The 19,645-nt window shown below is 36.8% G+C and overlaps 1 protein-coding gene across 2 annotated transcripts in view; it reads left to right on the top strand.

The window, feature by feature from the left end:
• stox2b (storkhead box 2b) overlaps window positions 1-19,645 on the top strand; it is a 91,840-nt gene that overhangs the window by 38,102 nt on the left and 34,093 nt on the right. Inside the window, exon 1 of one of the 2 annotated variants that reach the window (XM_051127649.1) lies at window positions 1,320-4,078. The exons of the other annotated variant lie outside the window; for it this stretch is intronic. Within the exon in view, the coding sequence (XP_050983606.1) occupies window positions 3,913-4,078 (166 nt within the window). The 5' untranslated portion in view covers window positions 1,320-3,912. Of the gene's footprint in view, window positions 1-1,319; window positions 4,079-19,645 lie in introns of those variants that run through there. 2 annotated transcript variants of the gene reach the window in all.

The following is a 19,645-nucleotide window of genomic DNA, read 5'->3' as shown; positions in this document are numbered from 1 at the left end:
TGGACACTCTCAGAAAAAAAATGTAACAAACATTTCTACCACAACTCAAATTATGTTTTGAGTTTAATACCTTTTTGTGGATTGACAGTTCAAACTAGGCCTGGGCGATAATTTATAACAATAATTCTTGCAACCTAATTATTCTCGTTAAAGCGATAAGTTTGATGAATGTTCAATGTCATGTTTATGCGGCAAAAGCGTAACGAACGGAAACACAGTGTGAGTTTACTAGAGCAGATGCGTTTACGTGCTGATAAGTCTCGGTCACGCGACCGCTAAACAGCGCTTTGAGATCCAGTGTGAATCGCTTGCATTCATTGATAAACACAAATGGCTCGGTGATTTAAACTAGTTTAAAGCCAGATGAAACAGCGCTGAAAAAAACGAAGAAACACTGTGCGTAGTAATACATTTATTATGAATTTACTGTACTAACACTAACTGCACCATGGTATTGTGGCAGAAATGTGGGTATTCTTATTGAATTGTATTATATTATTAATGTAGACATGTACTTAATGTAACCATTCCAAACACAGCCACAGCACTGTTTTGCGTCTTTGAGCAACATGACGGTGTTTCGTTCTTGAATGAATCACCCATCAAATGATTCAGTTCAATCGCAATGACTCACTTACTTAACAGTGACTTGCAACTTTAAATTGATTTCACATTTAAAGTATCTTCATTTTAAAAATACATGTAAATATCGGTATTCAGTGTTCAGTTTTTGCATCAACATGCCTCAATTTCTTGATTTATGCATTCGTTTTAGGTTGTAATGTTTACCTTTTTCTAAAGTAATGTGAAATAGATTTTTGTTTATATATATATATATATATATATATATATATATATATATATAAACATATAAAATGTATATATAACACAAATCTATTTTATTATATAAACATATCACTCTTTAAAACATGCAGAAACGTGGAAATTAATTTTTCCTATTAAGATATTTATTTTGTTAAGGAAAAATGACTGGAAATGTGTGAGAAATAAAAAAAAAACGTAAAGAGTTTGTCATGTTCTGACAATAAGGAGTAGTTTAAAACCACAGTTAACGGTCTGGTTTCTACAGCTTTCACTTAGGAGGAGAAATCTGCCTTTAAACTCAAAATAAATAAAAATTTGAAATCTATTGTAATAATTCTCAATATCGACTAATATGAAAAAAATGTATTGTGATTTTTTTTTTTTTTTTTGCCAGATTACTAATTTCATAGAATTTGATAAATACACACATATAATTTTTTTTATAATTTTTGTTTTTAAAAATAATATATAACTTATTTGACGAAACACATATTTTGACAAAATACAGCTTGGTTGGAAATGATGTGCTGTAATTTTCTGTTTACCCACCAGTGAGAGATTGTCAAGCATATTTTCATCATCATCTTTAAGAGTAATAATATTAACATTCTTGTAGATAAGCATGTAAAATTTTACTTAATGAATATTCTTAGTTTAAAATTGAACAGTGACAAAATGAAATGATAAAGACATGCTTAAAAGTTTCTAAGAGTGTTATATATTATATATAATATATATTTATTATATAATAGTTGAATAGTTTTTTACTATTTAAAATAACTGTTTTCTTTTTGATTATATTATAAAATGTAATTTATTCCTGTCATTTCAAAGCTGCATCATTACTCCTGTCATATGATCTTTTAGAAATCATTCTGCTGTTTGCAGCTCAAAAACATTTTTCATTATTATTATTTTGAAAATAGCTACGTAGAATTTTTTTCATGTTTCTTTGATGAATAGAAAGAACAGCATTTATCTGAAATAGAAAACTTTTGTAACATTATAAATGTCTTTATCATCACTTTTGATCAATTTAAAGCATCCTTGCTAAATAAAAGTATTAATTAATATAATTTTTCCCTCCAAAAAATACAGACTACAAGCTTTTGAATGGTACAGTGTATAATTTTTCAAAAGCTTTTTATTTTTAGATAAATGCTGTACTTTGGATCTTTTTATTCATCAGAGTCCTGAAAAAATAAACTCAACTGGTTTAAATATTGATAATAATAAAAAAATGTTTCTTGAGCATATTAGAATGATTTCAGAAGGATCATGTGACACTGAAGACTGGAGTAATGATGCTAAAAATTTAGCTTTGATCATATTCAAATAGAAAACAGTTATTTCAAATAGTAAAAATATTTCACAATATTACTGCTTTTGCTGTATTTTGGATCAAATAAATGCAGGCTTGGTGAGCAGAAGAGACTTTTTAAAAACATTAAAAATCTGGTAGCATATGCTTGTATAATATACAAAAGAACATTCACTCTGAAATGTCCAGCATTTTGCTTTTTGGTTTGTATCTGTGACTATCGTATTCCCCCTCTCTCATGAAAGAGAGAGATCCTGTCGCGTTCTCTCTCCGTCTGCCGCCGTGGAGTGATTGGCTGTGTTCTCAAACAGCTGCGCGATTGCGCTCCTGTCAGGAGAGGTAGGGAGGGATGACAGCATGACAGAGCGAGAGAGAGAGAGAAAGGGCGGGCGGGAGAGATCTCCATTCACCATTCCACGCTGCTCCCCGAACCCCCTTTTTTCCCGCTCGTGCTGCCGTGGAGGGATCTCTTTAATTGCATTCCAGAGGAATTTCTCTTGCAGCTGGTGTTTCAACTGACGGGAGCGAGTGGGAATTGTGAATGACTCTGCCTGGAGGAAAGAGGGATTTTCAGTGAAAAAAGCAGAGAGAGAAAATAAGTTCTTTTGGAAGAGGCACAGCAACTCTTTTGTCATTCGTCTCTTGCAGATAAGGGACCCCTCGTCCTCATTTCTCACACGCGCTTTACTGCGACGGTTTGACTGTCTGGGGAGCTCGCGAGGCAGCGTATGTAAATAAAGCGCAGGGTTTCTATAGGCTGGGCAGACTGCCAGAAAGTAAGACCCTTCAGGGCTTTCTCTCGCCGTCTCTTTGTGGGGAGAAGCGCACCCTGACTGGATCAACAAGTCGGAAGACGGACAGCTCCTCAAATCATCAGCGTGCGCAGGCGAAAGCAGGAGAGCGTTTACGAGCGCTCGGTGCAAGTCAGACAACACAGCCTGGAGAAAGACTAGAAGACGGACTGTTCTTCAGCGTGGACGCGTGCGTTCGCATCAGTGTTTATCTTCTGCGTCAGAAATCCCAGAGTCTTCCAATGCGCCCGAGCGGGTCTCTGTGTGACATGTTATTTTTCTTAACAGATTGAGCTCGTTCCAGAATTGGATTTGGATCAGAGAAGGGGGAGGACTTGGATCTTGTGTCTCCCACTTTTCCCGCTTGTCATTTCTGCTTGAAGGATCCTTGCCCTGCACACGAAGACAACCGCCTGAGACTTTGTCTCCGCTGTGGTTTCTGCTCTTAAAAGTCTAATTTGTTTTTTGGGGGTCTCCTTTGTCTCGACGGCTCTGCGCTAGTGGAGTGAAGCCTGGCTGAATTGATCTTTTGTCTGAATCTAGGGTTCTTCTCACGGTGCGAAAACCCCGCAGCCCCCCACTCCGACCCCTCTAAATCCCCTCCTTCCATCTCTCCCACATGAGTCCCCTCGAACCCTTCCTCCCTCCACTCCCACACACCTCCTCATCTTCCATCCACATGCCGCTGCGATCGGCGAGCATGTGAAAGCGGTGTGCATGTGTGCCTCTGTTTGCATTTGAGGCCAGAAAGCGTAAGCCAGGATTAGGTGTGCGGAGGGTGATGCGTTGCTGGATGCATCTGCAGTTGACCGATTCTGGACCGTGTGGACCCGAAACCATTCCTAAGGGATTCTGCAAACACTTTACAACCAGAGCATCTTTAGAAGAGGAGAGAGGTGGATAAAGACGCCATCGGCGTATCCCGCCATGTCCGAAGTGTGATCGCAGCGGTGTGATATCAGAGCTGCGTTAATCATGAAAAAAACACACGTAGCACCACTCTACGACGGGCCTGGCCCAGTTCTGAATTCTCGGACCGGGCCTCCGATCGCACGCTCACGGAGTGAGAAGGACTACCGGCTCCATAAACATTATCCTAAACACTTCATCGCTCACTGCCCTAGAGGATTCATGATAGCAGGTCAGTTGTCCTTTATGCTCCACTGACGCTTTTGTTCATTCGTGCATCTGATTTTACATCTCTCCTACATTTTGTTTTAGAATGTGATTTAAATCTTGCTTTGAATGAGTGGCTTTCACCAGATTTAGGGCTGTGGGATGATTATGTCTGTTGCATTACAGATGCAGGTCAGCTATTTTTAGCCTTCGCTCCACACTGTCTGAACATGCTATTGTGTGTGCGAGTGCTAGCTGAGTTTTGTTGCATCTGGAGCTTGTGTCCAGTGGCTACTCCAGGTTTTAACAACACTAGATTGGATTTAGAATCTGTTGTATTTTGTTTGTCAGATATTTCTAGAGATGATTCAGTGAGGTTGACAAGTTTATGTAGATGTTTTATTCACGTTTTTGGCTTAAGCTTTATCATTTTTACCAGCAAAGATTTACAGGGGATGAATTTAGAGATGCAAGGATTTTGGCATGCTGGTTTTATTGCGCTGTTAGTCTGTCAGCATGGGAAACTTTCTGAGATGCTTTATCAATAAATTCATTGTCTTAAGCAGAATAACTATAGCCGTCAAAGTGCAGTCAGTTCTTTCTTTAGTTTTTGAGGAAAACATTCCAGGATTTTTCTACATACACTTTTAAAAAATAAAGGTTCTTTATTGGCTTGAATGATTCTAGAACCTTGAACATCCATGGAACCTTTCAAATGCAGAAAGGGTTCTTGATAGTTGAAAAAGTTTCTTTAGATTTTTTAAATATTCTTCAAAATGGTTCTTTTAGGAACTGTTCACTGAAAGATTCTTTAGGGATCCAAAAATGGTTCTTTTATGGCATCACTGCAAAAATGCCCTTTTGGAACCTTTATTTTTAAGAGTGTATAGTGGACTTCAGTTGTGGCCAACAGGTTGAAGGTCCAAATTGCCGTTTCAGTGCACCTTCGAAGGGCTCTACACAATCCCAGTCGATGGAGCCTGCTGTTTTATTGTGTTTGTTATATATTTTACAAGGTTCAGTGAGGTTGACAAGTTTATGTAGATTTTTTATTCACATTTTTGTGTTTAGCTTTATTATTTTTACCAAGATTTACAGGGGATGAATTTAGAGATGCAATGTCTCAGAGAGGATTTTGGTATGCTGGTTTTATTGCGCTGCTAGTCTGTCAGCATGGGAAACTTTCTGAGATGTCATATCTATAAATTCATCTTAAGCAGAACGACTATAGCCATCAGTGTGCATTCAGTTCTTTCTTTGGTTAGAAATGAATTTTGAAGGTTTGGAAATGAAGGTTTTTGAGGAAAACATTCCAGGATTTTTCTCCATTCACAATTTTTTTTTTTTAAGTAAATGTTCTTTACTGGCATGCTGTCATTTATTGGTTCTACGAAGAACCTTGAACATCCATGGAACCTTTCAAATGCAGAAAAGGTTCTTTATAGTTAAAAAAAGGTTCTTTAGATTTCTAAAATGTTCTTCAAAATGGTTCTTTTAGGAACTGTTCACTGAAAGGTTCTTTAGTAAACCAAAAATGGTTATTTTATGACATCACTGCAAAAATAACCTTTTGGATTTTTAAGAGTGTATAGTGGACTTCAATGGTGGCCAACGGGTTAAAGGTCGAAATTGCAGTTTCAATGCAGCTTCAAAGGGCTCTACATGATCCCAGCCAGAGAACAATTCGATTGTAATTTGAAATCTGTTTGTTTTATATTGTTTGTTAGATATTTTACAAGTTTCTAAACATCAGTTCAGTGAGGTTGACAAGTTTATGTAGATTTTTTATTCAGATTTTTAGGTTTAGCTTTATTACTTTTACCAAGATTTACAGGGGATGAATTTAGAGATGCTATGTCTCAGAGAGGATTTTGGTATGCTGGTTTTATTGCGCTGCTAATCTGTCAGCATGGGAAACTTTCTGAGATGTTATATCTATAAATTCATCGTCTTAAGCAGAACAGCTATAGCCATCAAAGTGCAGTCAGTTCTTTCTTTAGTTGCAAATAAATTAAGGTTTTTGAGGAAAGCATTCCAGGATTTTTCTCCATACACTTTTAAAAATATATTGGCATGAATGGTTCTATGAAGAACCTTGAACGTCTATGGAACCTTTTTAAAATGCAGAAAAGTTTCTTTATAGTTAAAAAAGGTTCTTTAGATTTTTAAAATGTTCTTCAAAATGGTTCTTTTAGGAACTATTAACCGAAAGGTTCTTTATGGAACCAAAAATGGTTCTTTTATGGCATCACAGCAAAAACACCCTTTTGTACTTCATTGGTGGTCAACGGGTTGAAAGTCCAAATTGCCGTTTCAGTGCAGCTTCAAAGGACTCTACACGATCCCAGCCGAGGAATAAGGGTCTTATCTAGTGAAATGATTGATCATTTTATTAAAAAAAAAAAAAAAACGATATACTTTTAATCATAAATGCTCGTCTTGCACTAGCTTGACTTCACGCATTACGTAATCATGTTGGAAAGCTCACGTGTGATGTAGGCAGAAGTACTGACTCAGTGTTTACAACGCAAACGTGCAAAGAAAGTCAAACGCCCTTTACAAAAAAGGTAAAACGATGTTGAACGATTCTGAAGTAAGAAAATTAGATTGAACCTAAGTACACAGACGAAGAACTAATCGTGCGTGACCTTTCAAACGTGATTACGAAATGCGTAATCAAAGTCATAGATGCGCATCGCAGAGCTAGTGCAAGATGAGCATTTGTGTTAAAAAGTATAAAAATCACACTTTTTTTAAAAAAAAAATGATTGATCGTTTCGCTAGATAAGACCGTTATTCCTCGGCTGGGATTGTGTAGAGCCTTTTGAAGCTGCATTGAAACTACAATTTGGACTTTCAGTCTGCTGATCCCCATTGAAGTCCACTATATGGAGAAAAATCCTAAAATGTTTTCCTCACAAAGCTTAGTTTCTTTTCCTTTAAAGTGTAAAAATGCATCTTAAGACTATTGCATTTAGTGACTTTCTTTTGCACTCTGTCCAACTGCTTCTGAACAAGAATGTGTCCCTTAAGAAATGCGTCTGATCGAGGTCTGGTGGATGTGACCCTAAATCAACCTAATTATACAATCAGTACTTCCACAGGGAATTTCAGTATTTTGATTTCCAGGCCTAGGGAAGTCAGGAAAATAATGAAATGGACTTTAGGAGTTGAATATAAATTGTTCTTGTTTAAGTAGCTCAGCTGTAAAATCAGTGTCAGTGAAAAATTGCTCGCTATGATTTAAAACCAAATAATTTGTAAAATCATCCTCCGGTAATCGCAGATAACTGGAAAAGTAATCGAAATTCAATCTTAATGTCAAAGATGTGGGAAGCCTGTTAGCGAGTCCAAAGGAAGCCCTGTCCTTAAGAGTGACTAGTCATTCGGACATGAAATCCGTTTTCTACATCTAGATTCACATTTATTACTTGATGTGCAATTAGACATGCTGGATGTGTTGAGACCTGTTGTTACGAAATGATATTTAAGCTACGTTGATTACGCGTGTGCTCGTTTTATGATACTTCATCCCGACTTGTTCAGACCCAGAGGGCAATATATAACAGGATAAACTGCATCTCATATTTTGATCAGCTAATTAAGGTTTCCTGTTGGATGTCATTATACCAAATCACTGCGGAGAGATCCCAGACCCAAGCTCAAGGCCTGAAACAACAGAGTGCTCCCATAAAAATAAATACTCTTATTGCCGCTGTGCCAGAACCCACTCGTTACAGCTGCTTTCCTCTGTGCTAACGAGAGAATTAAGAGGCGATGACCAAGGATTACCCCATCCCAGTTTGCTTAGTCTACGTCCAGCATCTCACCAACAAAGTCCAAGAATAGACGTCGTGTAAGCCAACAAATGGAGGGAACCTGAGCCTGATGTGTAGTGCACCACTTGTTGGTCACCTAAAATGTTTTTGCTATACTTGGTGTCAGACGTATGTGAATTATGGTTCACTGTTTGGTGTATATGAAGGTGCATAGCTCAAATTTACACTGACCTGCTTAAATAGCCACGTTCCATTCGCGAAAGAGGCTTGAGATAAAGCTGAATGGTAGTGGATAAACCGCATTGGTTCATGTTTCCTAGCAACATTGGGTGTCAAAGGTTAAATAATGTGGTCATTGTGGAGTTTGGGTGTCATTTGGGGCACAAAGCACTAGCGTGGGACTGTGAAAGTAGGTGTACTTCTGCTTCACTGGCTGGTGGGAGGTTCTGTTTTTAAAGGGGTCATCGGATGCAAAGTTCACTTTTATGTGTTTAACATTAATGTGTGTTGGCAGTGTATGTACACATCTACCCTATAATGATAAAAATCCATGCAGTAGTTTTTAATTAATCTGAAAAATAATATCCCCTTTTTCAAATCGAGCCATTCTCAGATGCCTATCGGTGTGGCTTCACACAGACAGAGGCCGCTCCCACGATAGTTCATTGACATGAGCGTCTTACCTCAGACCCGCCCTACATCAGCTGTAACAGTCCGACCTCCATTTTTTTGATGGGTTTCTTGTGAATCTCTGCAGTCACCTTTCCTAATAACGTGATAGTTATGGCTAAACACGCTAAATGCGGCTAAAGTAAACAGGCTCGTCACTCCACAGAGAGAAGAGAGGGGCGGGGTGAGCAGAGCTCATTTGCATTTAAGGGAACAGTCCCCTCAGAATGGGATGATTTTTGCAGAGCTCATTTTGACAAGTTGTTTTACACTACCATTGAGAATTTTTAACCAAAGTATATTATAGACTTTTCATTAAGACCCTAAAGAATCATATCAACTTGGAAAATGGGCATCCGATGACCCCTTTAAAGTTGAAATGACTGGACGGCTCTCTCTTGATGTATAGGCCTTGTGAGTCTCAAACTGATTGGACTGTACAGTTCTTTAAAACACTGTGAATCTCTGTTGAAGGGACATAAAGTGTTCATTATTTGGAGAGTTCTCGTGACTGATATCAAAGCACTGGCATTTGGTTTTGGTTGTAAAGTCTGCTGTTGATTTATGTTGAAGAGGCAGTTTCTGTTGTTAATGATTTTTGCAATCAGAAGGAATCATCCAAACATCTGCTCCTTTCAGTCTTGGATTAAAGTTAAATCATATTGTAGCTACTCCAAATTCAAATGCAAAATCATAACTGCATTTATTGCCAGTGTTTGATCACTAGTGAAATGATAATTTTAACGTAACACTACAATGCAGATTAGAAGATTTGCAGTAGTCAGTGCAGTGCATCTAAATGGAGATGACGCTAAACAATATATTTGCCATATTCCTTTTGAATGAAACTACACATACAGTTTTACATTTCAAGTTGTGTAAATTATCAGTTTGACCATTGTTAATTCATGATATCTAATACATGAACTGAAGTTAAAGAGAAAATTCTGTCATTAATTATTCACCCTCATGTAGTTCCAAACCCGTAAAACCTTCGCTCATCTTCATCTCCGCGAATACATGTCTTACAGACATGAGAAATATATGTATTGCTTAAAATGTCTACTTTCAAATTAATTAACATTGAAAACAAATATTCTGTGATAAAGTAATCTGTATGATACCAATGCAAGCTCCAGTTTTTCCAGTCTAAACTCATCTCTAATGTAATCACGCCCATGAGCGGCTCCGCTTTTCAAATTTTGAAAACATCCACATGAGATGCACGGACATGTAGGTAAATGCCCACATCGCCTCTGTAAACAAATGTGAACATCTCGCCTACTTTTTCGTTTCTGGAAAAAGACGCGCTGAGAGGAATAAGCCAGAAATGTAAACACCGCATTTTATTGTGTTTAACAGTAACGTCATTGTAATGGGGGAAACAGTAGTTAGTTTTATTACTTGTTACTGAAAAAAGTAATGCCGTTAGTAACATCGTTTATTTAAAACACTGTTATTCCCATCACTGGTCCTTACTACCTTTTTGGGCCTTGAATGTGTCTAGAATGAAGTTGTGTTGCTGTCTATGCGGGGTCAGAATGCTCTCGGATTTCATCAAAAATATCTTAATTTGTGTTCCGACGACAAACAAAGGTCTAATGGGTTTGAAATTACGTGAGGGCAGGTAATTAATGACAAAATTTTGTGAACTAACCCTCTAACAAATTAAATGTGGTGAAGTGTTGTCAAAAAAAAAAAAAAGCAACAACAACATGGGCTCATTGGAAATACGTGCCTCTTCTGCAAAACTGAAAAAACATACTTGTATATGTATGAACACTAGAGGCAGTAAAACTCTGAAAACTTTTAATTAATAATAAAGCCTCATTTTCACACAGTTACAGAATATTATATTATGGCTTTAAAACAATTTTAACATCCTGCGTGATTTGAAAACTGATACTTTTGAACATTGTCATCACATATACAACTTCATATGCATGCATTTTCTAATTCAGTACCTTTGCTCGCTAACTCATGCAATATTCTATTGCACTTGAGCGATGAAGAGCTCCAGTACAAACCCTGTGAAACTACGATTCGACAAAACAGCTCAAATCCACATAAGAAAGTTAAAATAGCATGGCTGCATTAATAAATGCGTTTTTATATCACTTTTGCATTTGTTAACACTATCAGTTAGGTTTAGTGTTGGGTTTGATGTAGGGAATATTTCCAGCACAACAGAACATTAACCTTTAGCGACACTCCCTGGATATTTGAATTCTGAACAGCCGCAATACGTACCTCAAACAGCGTAATAAAAGCGCAGCATTGCGTGCCTGAACCAACCTAATAAAAATGTGCCACGGTCACGTATTGAATGTGTGTTTTAGCGCCACTGTCTGACCATTTCACTTTGAAACTGCTGCAAAATGTGCAGTTAGGTACATAATTACGGTGTTGCAGAAATATATATAGAGTCACATATTTCCAATGAGCCTGGGTTGAAAAAGGAATGACGTTGTAATTCATTGATAATCTTGAAGCAATTCTGTCAAATCTTGTTAGCATTTCTTTCTTAAAGTTCTTCACACAGATATCATTTTTTGGTGTTTTTGGTCTTTTAAACATACAGTCCTGGCCTGTATTCTTATTTCTTTTATTCACGCAGAAAAGAAATGTCCAGAAACTATTGAAAAGCCATCATCTATTGTAGTTCTTCAAACAAATGTTTGAAGCATTTGCTCCCCAATATTGGTTAAAACCCACAGAAAATCAAATGACTCTGAATTCCTCACATGGCTTATGTGATATTTTTAGTGTGGTGGCGGTGTGCTGCCGGTCGAGTGAGCTTGTGGATTGTACAAACCGCCTGACTTCTGGCCTGCATTCTCATGCAGGAGTGTTAGTTGGGGGTGGGAAGGTAAAAACTATTAAGCAAAGGTCGCACAATCATCCGCATTGTTCATAGATAAAGTCGTACGCTTGGATTTAATGGTTGATGCTGATCTTGACCCTTTGTTTTCTTGCCTTTCATTATTCTTCTGCATTTCCAGTAACACGTGCCTAGTGTGGAGTGGTCAGTTGGGAAGTCACATTATGCAATGTCCACATGCAAATCGAGTCGACGGACAAGGTTGATAACTTACAGCTGTACGTGGACAGTTTTAGATTTTCGTTTTGATTTGTTTTGACTGGCTTTTCTGTTTAGTCCAGTCATATTTTCCGGTGTCCGAAACAGTTTTACTGTTTTCTCAGACAAGGAGTTTTTTAAAACAATTATAGAGAATTTTATGCTGTCATGGGTGAGTTGGGAGAGAGATTTACTGTTATCTTACCTGGCTATCACTCAGCACAAAATTGCACTTACTGACTATAGGGGGTTTTCTGGAGGACTTCCCAGAGTCATTAGGAAAGTAATGTTAGGGAAGTCTGCATTGGTTTCAAATGTGTAATTAATTTGAGGCAATAAGTAATATATTTTGGTTGCAGCCTCTGAGAGAAAAATTGTGCTACAGTGAGAGGAAAGATTTGTGCTTTGCTAATTTAGGAAAACCTATCATATCTTTTAGCCTAAAATGGAAACTTCTATGATTCAACATCTTTAGCCTTTCAGATCCATTTCGGACACACGCACGCACACATTCTCCCACTCACAAGAAAAAATGTCAGAGCTCTGTGTCGGCTTGTGGATTTTGGAAGGATTCACTTAAATGGTGGCAAAATCCCAGACTGTTTCAGTAGATACTTCAAGTGGGACATCAGTTGTTGGATAGACGTCCACCTGCAGTTCGTTCGTGGTCTTTGTAGACTCACATCCCATAATATTTTCTGAATTAAAAGACCTTAAACTTTATATTGCATTTAAATTAAAAATAAGACACAGATTTTGTGGCACATATGGAAGTAGATATTTTGTCATTACAGTATTAGGAGATTAATGGTTTGTAGACCATTCTAAATAGCTAACTGCCCAGATCACAGACCTTTTTTCATCTTGAAAGGCATCTTAATGCCGCAATCAGACTTGACTTTGACTTTTCGTATACAGTCATTATTTCTAATCTGACCCCGCTGCTATCAGGCTTGCCGTAGTGTCACGTAACAGCTTTAAAATAAATAACAGCTGGTCCTGCAGTTCAGAGCATACCGAGTAATAGTTAGTTGATTTTCTAGATGAGACAAGCTTAGATGTCAGTGAACCATGTGACTGGATTTGACCAATTACCCTTATCAAACTCTACAGCTCTTTTTTTACACACTGTGAAAAATGCTTCCTCAAGAACTACTCGTACTAGCACATAACCAGGTTAAGCTTCACTTCATATCATAATAGTGATGTAATAGTCATTTGGCAAAGTTAGGATATTATGTTTTTAAAATGTTGTAATAGACTGAAAAGTATGATAGCTATGTTTTTTTTTTTTTTTCAAAAGCATGTCAGGACATGATGTATCTTGAACCATTATTAATGGACATTTACTAATGAGCACAGAAGCACTTTCTGCACAACCTGATCTCATGACGAAAACGTACCTGTGGGAACTTTTTCACAAGACGCAAAATACGTACCAATAAGTACAGTGGCATGATGCCCTTGCATAATCTGTGAATAAGAAAGATCATACAAAATGCATGTTAATTTTTATGTAGTACTGTCCTGAGTAAACCATCAAAAAAGGTTCAAACATTCACTGATGCTCCAGAAGGAAACACGATTCGTTAAGAGCCGGGGGGTGAAAACTTTTGAACAGGATGAAGATGTCCAAATTGTTTTTGTTTTGTTGAAATATCTTTTTTTTTTTAATTTAGTACTGCCCTTAGGAAGCAACAAAAGATACCTGCATGTTGCCCGGAAGACAAATAAAGTACAGTTTAAATTGATTTTCAGATTCAAAAAGTTTTCACCCCCGGCTCTTAATGCATCGTGTTTCCTTCTGGAGCATCAGTGAATGTTTAAACTTTTTTTAATAGTTGTGTTTGAGTCCCTCAGTTGTCCTCGGTGGGACAAGATGGATCTCAAAATCAAACAGTCACTGCTGGAAAAGGTTTAAATATGTAAAAGATGCTGGAAAACCGAAGAATCTGCAGGACCTGGAGGATTTTTCTGAACAGTGCTCAGTTTAACTGTTCAGAACAAACGAGGGGCTCATAAACATCCATCACAAAACAAACAAACAAACAAAACAGTCATAGATCGTCCAGGTAACCACACGCAGTATTAAGAACCAAGGGGGTTATTTTAATAATTTCAGCAATTTTTTTTGTCTTTTGGACTATGTGTAAACATCTTTTATGTAAAATGTCTTACTCAGGATGGTATTAATTAAAAAAATAACATGCATTTTGTATAATATTTCTATTTTGTTCAAATTATTCACATTTTCACAGATTCTGCTAGAGGTTCCCAAACTTACTGTACATATCACTTCAGTTTACATTAGAAATGAACACTAGAGTCGGTAAAACAGCGACAACCTGTAATCGTTTTCGTATGGAGTTATGATTACAGCTCAATAATTACAGTTTTTGCATTATTGTAAGGGGTAGGTTTAGGGTTGGGGTAGATGTAGACGTTAATAAAACAATGTAATTGGTAAAAAATGTAAATTATTGTTTCTGGCCGCAGCTGTAGCCCTTCTAGCCACAACTCCATATGTTTTGCTTTCTGGACATAACAAGCTTGCTCGGTAGCTCAGCCAGCACGGAATTGGACTTAGGATGCAAAATCCTTGAGTATGAATCCTGTGAAAAACATGACTAATGATGAACGAGCTGAAAAATGAGAGATTGAAAAACAAGCTAAAAAAGCATGCTTGCAATTGCATTTTTACGTCACATTCGCTTTTGTGTATACTGTTGGGTAGGGTTAGGTGCAGTGCAGATGGTACGTTATTTTAAAAGGTCACAGAGCGTTGGAGTTATAGCGCCACTCAATGGACATTTCGAATCAGAACTGCGGTGACACATACAAAACCGATGTCACATAAAACGTACCATATGTACGTTCATCTGTTCCAGGGGAAAAAAAGAACACTCTTTTAGCACCACTCAGTGGACATGTCACGGCATGTACATGGCTCTACGTATATTGCGTACCCACAGGTATGTTTTCGTCAAAAGATCAGGCTCTTTCTGCAAGCGCCATGCTTAAAAAAACAAAAACAAATAAAATTAGAAAAATGATGTCTTTCCCACAAAATTGTTGACTCCATTAAGGATTGTTTTAAGGCTTTTTGTGTTTTGTTAAACAAAAGATAAACTTTTACGTCTCAAGCACAGTTCAAAGCATCTTTGTCATATGTGTCCCATTACTGTCTTGCAACAAAAACATCACTATAATGTATAAATGTGTGTTTGTTGGGAAGACGCGCTGTGTCATTCCCAGTCATTCATCAGATTGGCTTTTGAGACTGATATTTTCCACAAGCTGTTTTGATTGTTGGAGACTGTTTGAGCTTGATTGTCATTTTTTGAATGCTTTTTGTTTGTTTTCTGGTGCTCTATGCATTTCCTTCCAGACTCTTAGAGAGGAGCTTTGGATGCCATGAAAAGGAACGATTCTCTAGCCATTTGATTGGATGGGAACGCTGAAGTATTGGCAAGCTACTTAGAACTGCAGTGTCCCCACCGCACAAACACACTGGAACACACACAGTTGCACACCATGTTTTCATTGTCCATGATTTATTTGGATTCTGAAGATGTCGTGAAGTTCACAACAGTCTCCCTTTCTGTCTTTTTTCCGTCTTTCTATCCTAATACCAGTGCGAGTGGATTCATATGTCTAGTGATAGCAGTTCAGATTCAGCATATGAAATTCAAGTCAAGTCTTAAATGGAGGGTTTTTTTTAAACTGGAAAGTTTGAGAGAAAACAAACCGTTTTTGTGGTTATCATACTGGACGTTTTAACTTAAAGGGTTAGTTCACCTAAAAAAGAAAATTCTGTTATTAGTTATTCACCCTCATGTTGTTCCAAACCCGTAAGACCTTCATTCATCTAAAGAAATCCAAGAACTTTCTGACCCTGCATAGACAGCAACACAACTGACACGTTCAAGGCCCAGAAAGGTAGTAAGGACATTGTTAAAATAGTCCATGTGACATCAGTGGTTCAGTCGTATTTTTAATGTGTAAACGTCTAGTAATCGTGCATTGAAGACTGATACAGAAAAGAAGAAATGGTTGATTAAAGTCATAATTTTTCTTGAATTTGCGCACAAAAAGTATTCTCGTAGCTTCATAACATTATGGCTGAACCTGATGTCACAGGGACTGTTTTTACGATGTCCTTACTACCTTTCTGGGCCTTAAACGTGTCAGTTGTGTTGCTGTCTACGCAGGATCAGAAAGCTCTCGGATTTTATCAAAAGTGTTCAGAAGATGAACGAAGGTCTTTACTAAAACATCTTTACTAAAAGCCTTAAATCCAGAAAAAGGCTGTACAGATCTTTATACAGTCCAGAGCTGTCTCTCTCCCTCTCTCAGATATCTCTGTATTGGTATTTCGCATATTTTTTCCATTTTTCCCTATTCCTATCCTAGACGACACACAGTCTCAGTAAACTGTAAGATGTCAGTGGGCCCCAACTTAGGGGCCTCTGTTAGTTTTCCAGCTAACTTAAAATCTGCTATGCGGCCCTTTGGTGCAGACCTTCAAGTTTTCAAAGATGATTTCAGCCTACTAATGCACTTTCTTTTATTTGTTCACTTTGTTTTGTCTTTTTTATGTCTTTGGTATTCTTTTAATCTTTTCATTCATCAAGCCTACTTTGAAACTCAGCTCAGGCCGTAAATTGCAGATTGTGTGACAAGAATACAGGGATAGAAAGCCGTTTTAACACAGACAAGGTTGTCATCACCTCCTTTTGAGAAGGGCTGTGCAGTGTCATCCAGCGTTTTCAATGAAAGAGCATTAAACTTCAAACATATCCAGAACTCTTTGTGGTTTTCTCAGCTTATTGCTCTGTAAAGGACAGCATTCATTTTGGAGCATGTCAAGTTTAATGCCGTTTAAGGGCTCTTGCCATAGGACTGTATGAACGCTGCAATTCAGTACATGTCCTGGTGAGCCTTAAATCAAGAGTGTTCACTATTAATTGGGAGTGGTTTGGGTCTTTTCTTTACTATTAAAGTTGGAGTTGTAAATGTAAATGTTACACAGCAAAACGTTTTTTTCAGTGGCCTATATAGGCATATATCTTCGTGTTCATAGATTTGTGTACATAGATCACTTAAAAATAATGCAGCCTGAAAGCAAGAATGTGGATTTAGCTTCAGTATTTCTTTAGCACTGGAGATTTGAAAGGATGAATTTTCACATGCAACTTCTTAGAAAGAGTTTTGCTGTTTAACATTTACACTTTTTAAGCTTGACTATAGTGAACTACTTGTTCAGACAACCCACTGACCAGTTGATTATGAAAATGTGTTGTTTTGTATTTTCCTGACGTTCATAGGGCCCTATGAAATCCATTTTATTTTCCTCCAAATTCTTTTTTCCTAGACTGTTTTATTGGTTAAATAAAAAAAATTAAACAAAAAGCATGTCAAAAAAATTATGGTTTCAACTTAACCTTAATAATAACACAAACTTAATATTTCAAGTTGACTAAACTTAATTGAGTTTAATGAACTTAAAATTTGAAGTTGACTCAACAAATTTTACAGTGTGAAACTTACACAATTTAACAGCAATTTATTAAAAGTTTAACAAAAATGTAATTTTTAAAGTCTATGAAATACATTTTTCACCATTACCAGTCTTAAGTCGCTGGGGTTTATTTGTAGCAAATAGCCAAAAATACATTGTATGGGTCAAAATTATTGATTTTTCTTTTATGCCAAAAATCATTAGGAAATGAAGTAAAGATCATGTTCCATTAAGATATTTTGTAAAATTCCTACTGTAAATGTATGAAAACTTAATTTTTGATTAGTAATATACATTAAGAACATTATTTGAAGAACTTTAAAGGTGATTTTCTCAATATTTAGATTTTTTTGCACCCTCAGATTCCTTATTTTTAAATAGTTGTATCTCGACTAAATATTGTCCTATCCTAACAAACTATACATCAATGAAAAGCTTATTTATTCAGCTTCCATATGATGTATAAATCTCAATTTTAAAAAATTGACCCTTACGACTGGATTTGTGATCCAGGGTCACAAATTCAATTTTATTTTTACCAAATTCTGTGTATTCCATTAATTTTCCATTTTAATGGTTTCATTAAATTTTACTGATCAAAAGCATCTTTAATTTTTTTTTTTTTATAAAAATATATATATATTTATTATTTTTTATTTATCTTTTTTCAGAAGTACTGTGTACTGTATATATATATTAGAAATACTGTTACATTTAGTAATATTTTTTTCTGTCAGAGTTTCTTCAAGTTAAACCTAACTTTTATTTTGATGGGTTGCTGAAAGACCTTTAAGTTTCTGTTTGTATATATTATATTACAATAGTTCTAGAGTTTATGTGTTCATGTACTCATATATTGAGGCGGCAGAGGCTGAAAACACCACAAGTGTCACATGCGCTTCAGTATGTGTGTAGTAAACGAAACGTCTGCGCCATTCCTTCGCACAGAGACATGCAGAACATGCAGGATTCATATGTAGTATTTTTGTGGCCCCATATTTACAGACACTAGTCCATATTGCATTTAAATTTAAGTGTACTGACCTACTTTTGATATATTCATCCAAATTCCATGACATTCCGCGTTACAGTAAATTCTGACTGGGTTCTGCGATTCCATCTGCGTTTCTGCATCGCAGAAATCATAGGACCCTACATTCAATTACATTTGGTCGTGATAAATGTGAAGTTTCTTGTTTATTTGTTGTGTAAGGAGGTCGTAAATCATACGCTGTTGGATTATTTTAAATGAAGATTTATTTACTAAAGCTCTGCCTCCCTCTTACACTCAAAGTCTTTTATTCCAGATGTTTCTGCTGATGTTTTGGCATCATCAGCAGACAGTGACTGGTTTGATCTTTAGGACTTGTAGCTTCAGTAGGCGTTCAAAATCTGCATTTTGAACGCTGCTTAGTTAAATGTGTTCACGCTGACAGACATCACAATGTTGGAGATCACCAAGTATAATATTACACAATAATATACTACTGTTCAAAACTTTGGAGATGGTGAGTTTTTAAAATGTTTTTGAAGTCTTTAATGCTCTCAACGGCTACATTTGTTTGTTTAGAAGACGTGTAGATTAACTAGTTGAGCTCACTAATTGACTAGTCAATTTTCAGACACACATTTGATTAGTTGACCGTCGTGACCCATGACTAATGTGCCGTGGCAACTATTGGCGCCTCAGGATGTGAGCGATGCCTGAGCAATCATTATTGGCAATTCTGTCAATATTTGCTTTATCAGATGTTAACACTGTCAACAGCATATTTTTGTGATTTCCTGACTGTTGTGAATGGATATGAGCATCTATACCAGAACCCATCGGATGTTATACACCGGCAAAGATTCCAGTATTGTTTTTGACTGCACTTGACATACGCACATATGCACATGTACATACACCTATACACACATCATCTTCTACTGACATGTCGGCTCCCACTCATACACTGCGGCATAAAGGATGCAGCAGTGCATGCTGGGATGGAGAATGAACCCGTTAACCCATTGCGGCCCCTTGGCTGCCTGATGCAAGAATGCCCCCTGTGGAGAAACACACACACACATACCCGCATTTACCCCAACACACACTCTTTTTAATGTCGGTTTTTGAATATCTCAATAAATCTTTCATAAGCACCCAGACAGAGGAGACAAATTTGTTCTCTGCATATATATTTAGTGTGTAGGGTTTATTTTAGTCTTTTTCAGTCATGAGATGTTAGAAGAAACGTTGATTAAAAAGAAATCAGTACTTTTGTTTCACAAAGATGTGGTAATCCATTTGCTTTAAGGAATAGTTCACTCAAAATTAACATTTTGAACAGACTGAAAACAGACTAGATTCATCAAAAAGATTAGATTCAAAGGACAGTTCATTCACGTATCAGACAACACTGTTTCATGTGAAGGTTTTGAGTGAATTATGAATTTAAGGCCCTTTGAAATCAGTTTTAATTTTTCCCAAATTCTTTTTTTTTATTCTTCCCTATTTTTTTTTGTTTTGATTTCGTAGACTCTGTTTTAATGGTTAAATAA

The sequence above is a fragment of the Labeo rohita genome, chromosome 14 (genome assembly GCF_022985175.1).
Source record: "Labeo rohita strain BAU-BD-2019 chromosome 14, IGBB_LRoh.1.0, whole genome shotgun sequence".
Taxonomy (NCBI): Eukaryota; Metazoa; Chordata; class Actinopteri; order Cypriniformes; family Cyprinidae; genus Labeo; species Labeo rohita.
Note: the sequence above shows the minus strand (reverse complement) of the source record. Positions and strands in the feature narration are given on the sequence as shown.